Here is a 4,011-nt window from a genome sequence, read left to right on the forward strand (position 1 = left end):
TGACGTCATGGTTGGCACAGACACTATGGGCCGAACGGTCTGTTCCTGGGCTTTACCTTTCGCTGTTCCATGTGGATGTAAGACAAACGGAAGGAAGCGACGTTCCTGTTCTCAGAGCAAACATTTGTTACAATGGTGATGAGCATCGACATGTTTCCGACCCAGGACAAAGTTTGATATACCTCTGGCACCCTGAGGAAGGTGAATGGTAATCAGGAAAGAGGGATAGATTTCCATTCAAAGCAACACGATAAAATATTAAAGGAACTCAACAGGCCAGGTAGCTTCGATGGAAAAGAGTATTGTCTACGTTTCGGGCCGAAGTCCTTGATCAGGACTTGAAAATAAAAAGAGAATTCAGAGCAGGAAGGCGGGGGACGGGTAGTGAAAAAGACGTACCGTGTGCTAGGAGATAGGTGACAGCGGGAGTGGGACAGGGGTGAAGATAATTCGTGAAGGAGACAAATGGTTGGAGAAAGAAAAGTCTGATTGGAGAGGGTAGAGGTCATGGCAGAAAGGGAAGGGCTGAACCACAGGGAGTTGGTGGGCAGAGTGAAACGGGAATGGGGGAATGGTGAATGGGCGGGGTGCACATTAACCGAGGTTAATCAGTGTTCATGGCTTCAGGTTGCTACCAATCCAGACGGAAATAACGTGTTCCTCCTGCATCCTGTGTGCCTCATCACGGCAGTTGACGAGGCCATGGACTGACGTGCAGGAATGAGAATGGGAAGTAGAATTGAAATGTGTGTGTTGATTTGATTTCCAGCATCTGCAAATTTTTTTTGTGCTTGTGGTTAGATTCAGATGAGGTGCGATCGGAATTGGTGCAGAATCAGAGCGGAGCGGCCGTTTTACTCTCAGTCGATCTGCTTTAACAATTCCTCAATTGATGGACAAAAGTCACACGGTGACAAACAACAGGTGATAATCTGGGTCTGATGGCATTTAGAACAAAGGTCCCTTTGCTGGATGAATACTACTCTCAATTTACAGCCCTGAGTACATCACATTATCTATTACTATCTGTCACTGTGAGGAATGCACATGTCTGACGTAATCGGTTTGGAAATAACTTGAAAATGTTTATTTCTCAATCTGTTGAAGTCTGCCCCTGTGGACTCGCTAAATGGTATTAAAAACCCAAGGCTTATGATGCCTTAGCATTTCATTCCGAGAGATCGCCGGTAGTACAGCGGATCGAATCACTGGGCAGAGGAAATGTCTTCAACGTTGGATAGTTACAGAAGTGTGCAGAAAATTTTGTACGTGTTTATTGCCGTCATTGGAGTTCCTGGTGAGTGAGTGGAGTTCATATTTGGTGTTTCTGTGTGATAACCGGTGTGGACTGTTTATGATCATTTGACAAGCTTCCAACTTGATGACCATTGCACAAATATCCGTCAGATATATCGAACCTGTCCATTTGAAAGCTGATTTTGCATATTTAATGACAAACAAATCAGATTGTCTGTCTCTCCTCCGCCACAAGCGTTCGACTCGGACGTTTTTTTTCGTGTCTTTAATGACACCTTTTCCAGAGTAGTCCCAGTGCAGCTCTCTGACTGGATGGGCTTTGATGGGAATTCGTCCAGATTTATACCCGTGCTGGAGAAAGGCACTTTCCCCCGAAGATGGGACTGGGAGGGATTCACATTGTGAAGTTCATTATTTCTGAGGAATTGATCAGATTGACCATCTGGTCCTGTGTTTTACTTTTCCCTTTGGAGACTATGTCAATCGGATTCCACTGCCCGTTGTTCAATAATTGGGTTTGATCACCTCAGTCTGTGTCCACAGACACCCTGAACTGTTTTCTCCAAGTGCACTGCGCTGTAGAATTGATGTAAATCACTTAATTAATTAGTTCAGTAATGGAGCCATCAGCTTTTGTTTACTAAATTGAGCCAGCTTTCCCTTTGAGATCCATCGTAAATTGGGGCATCATTTCACCCTGAAGAAGGGTCTTGGCCCGAAACGGTCAGTGTTTGTTCAATTGCATAGATGTTTCTTGGGCTGCAGAGTTCCCCCAGTAATTTGAGTGTGTTGTTTCCCTCCGGATGCCCCAGGCCCACCTGATGCCGTGTTTCTCGTGGTCTGCTCAGTCACGGCTAAATCATTGTAACCGGTTCCATCAGCGATGGAATCAGAATTAGCACCGATCACTGTCGTTCATGCAGCTCGGTTTTAGCACCGACGGTTAGTCACACAACGTCTTGTTGGCACAGTGAGGAAAACAGTTCAAATATATTGTGATCCGTGTCAGATGTTAGATTTGCAGCCGTTTACACATTCTCGCACTTCTGTTCTTTAGCCGAAACCCGGTCCTGTCTTAATTCCCGGAAAGTCTGCTCAGTAATGCCCAGTGCCTGTTCTCTTGTCTCGCTCTCTGTCTCTGTTTGTCTGCCTGTCTGACTCTCTCTCTCTCTCTCACTCTCTCTCTCTCTCTCTCTCTCTCTGTCTTTCTCTCTCTCTCTCCCTCTCTCTCCCTCTCTCTAGTGAATTTACTGGCGATTGTGATCCTGTCCCGGGGAAAGTGCGGCCTCTCTGCCTGCACCACTCGCTACCTGGTGGCCATGGCAGCGGCCGATCTACTGACTATTGTCTTCGAGATCATTTTGTTTCGAATTAAAAAATATTACTTCATGTCCAGTTTTCTAAACATTACCCCCATGTGCAGCGTTATCAATGTACTCAGGTACGCAGCCACAGACTGTTCTGTCTGGTTCACCGTCACTTTCACCTTTGATCGGTTTGTCGCCATTTGCTGCCAGAAGCTGAAAACAAAATATTGCACCGGGAAAACTGCGGCTGTGGTTCTGACAACAACCAGCGTACTGTCCTGTCTGAAAAACATTCCCCGCTACTTCCTTTGGCAACCCACAGTGATCATCGACAATGTGCCGTGGTTCTGTAACCTCAGGGACAAAGTTATCACTGACCCCGGGTGGGTAGGACAGGCTTGGCTGGAGACTGTTTTAACTCCGTTCCTCCCTTTTGTTGCGATCCTTCTGCTCAACGCTCTGACAGTCAGGCACATTTTAGTGGCCAGTCGGGTCCGTAAGGGGCTGAAGGGTCAGAGCAAGGGGGAGAACAGCAGTGACCCGGAGATGGAGAGCAGGAGGAGGTCTGTGGTTTTACTCTTCACTCTATCGGGCAGCTTCGTCTTCCTGTGGATGACAGTGGTCGTAAATTTCATATATTATCAGGTCAAAGCAATGGGTTTCAATTTCAATGCTTCTGAATGGATATTTCACGATTTCGGCGGTTTGCTAAGGAATTTTAGCTTATGCACGAACACAGTTATTTATGCAGTGACTCAGTCGAAATTCAGGGAGCAGGTGATCAGCGCGGTGAAATACCCGATCATTTCTGTGCTACAGTTGATTAATAAAGACGCGCGCTGAGCGCAACCCAGATACAGCTTCAATGTATCCCGTCCGGGCTCCAGATCTTCTCATTCACCGTCTCGTCTCCAAGCTATTATTCCGTGGCGGTCGTCTTATTGACCGGGAGCAGCAGTGCTGTGGACCGCGAGAAAATGGAGGGTGATAGGAAAGTGCTTGCAATAGAGAGACGTGTGGGATTGTCTGAGTGGAGTGCTGGAGTGCTTCGTGGGGGCTGGGTAAAGAGAGATTGAGAGATCGTGAAAGATTGTTGCGTGTGTGTGTGTGTGTGTGTGTGTGTGTGTGTGTGTGTGTGTTTGTGTGTGTGTGAGAGAGAGAGAGAGAGAATGTGTGTGTGTGTGAGAGAGAGAGAGAGTGAGTCTGTGTGTGTGAGTGTGTGCGTGTGTGTTTGAGTGTGTGTGTGTGTGTGTGTGTGTATGTGTTTGAGTGTGTGTGCGTGTGTGTGTGTGTGTGTGTGTGTGTGTGTGTGTGTGTGTGTGTGTGTGTTTGAGAGAGTGCTGAGAAGGTTTACGAAGATGCTGTCAGGACAAGGTGACCTGTGTTATAGGGAGAAGTTGGCCAGGCATCAAACTAAACCCAATCTCATCTTTAACATAGAAACATA

At 46.9% G+C, this 4,011-nt stretch overlaps 1 protein-coding gene across 1 annotated transcript; it reads left to right on the forward strand.

Moving 5' to 3' along the window:
- Nucleotides 1–1,221: 1,221 nt before the first annotated feature.
- Nucleotides 1,222–3,407, forward strand: LOC140185007 (probable G-protein coupled receptor 139). Its single transcript, XM_072238236.1, has 2 exons — nucleotides 1,222–1,297; nucleotides 2,500–3,407. The coding sequence occupies exons 1-2, from the start codon at nucleotides 1,222–1,224 to the stop codon at nucleotides 3,405–3,407; spliced, it is 984 nt and encodes a 327-aa protein (XP_072094337.1).
- The last annotated feature ends 604 nt before the right edge of the window (nucleotides 3,408–4,011 follow it).

The sequence above is a fragment of the Mobula birostris genome, chromosome 20 (genome assembly GCF_030028105.1).
Source record: "Mobula birostris isolate sMobBir1 chromosome 20, sMobBir1.hap1, whole genome shotgun sequence".
NCBI lineage: Eukaryota > Metazoa > Chordata > Chondrichthyes > Myliobatiformes > Myliobatidae > Mobula > Mobula birostris.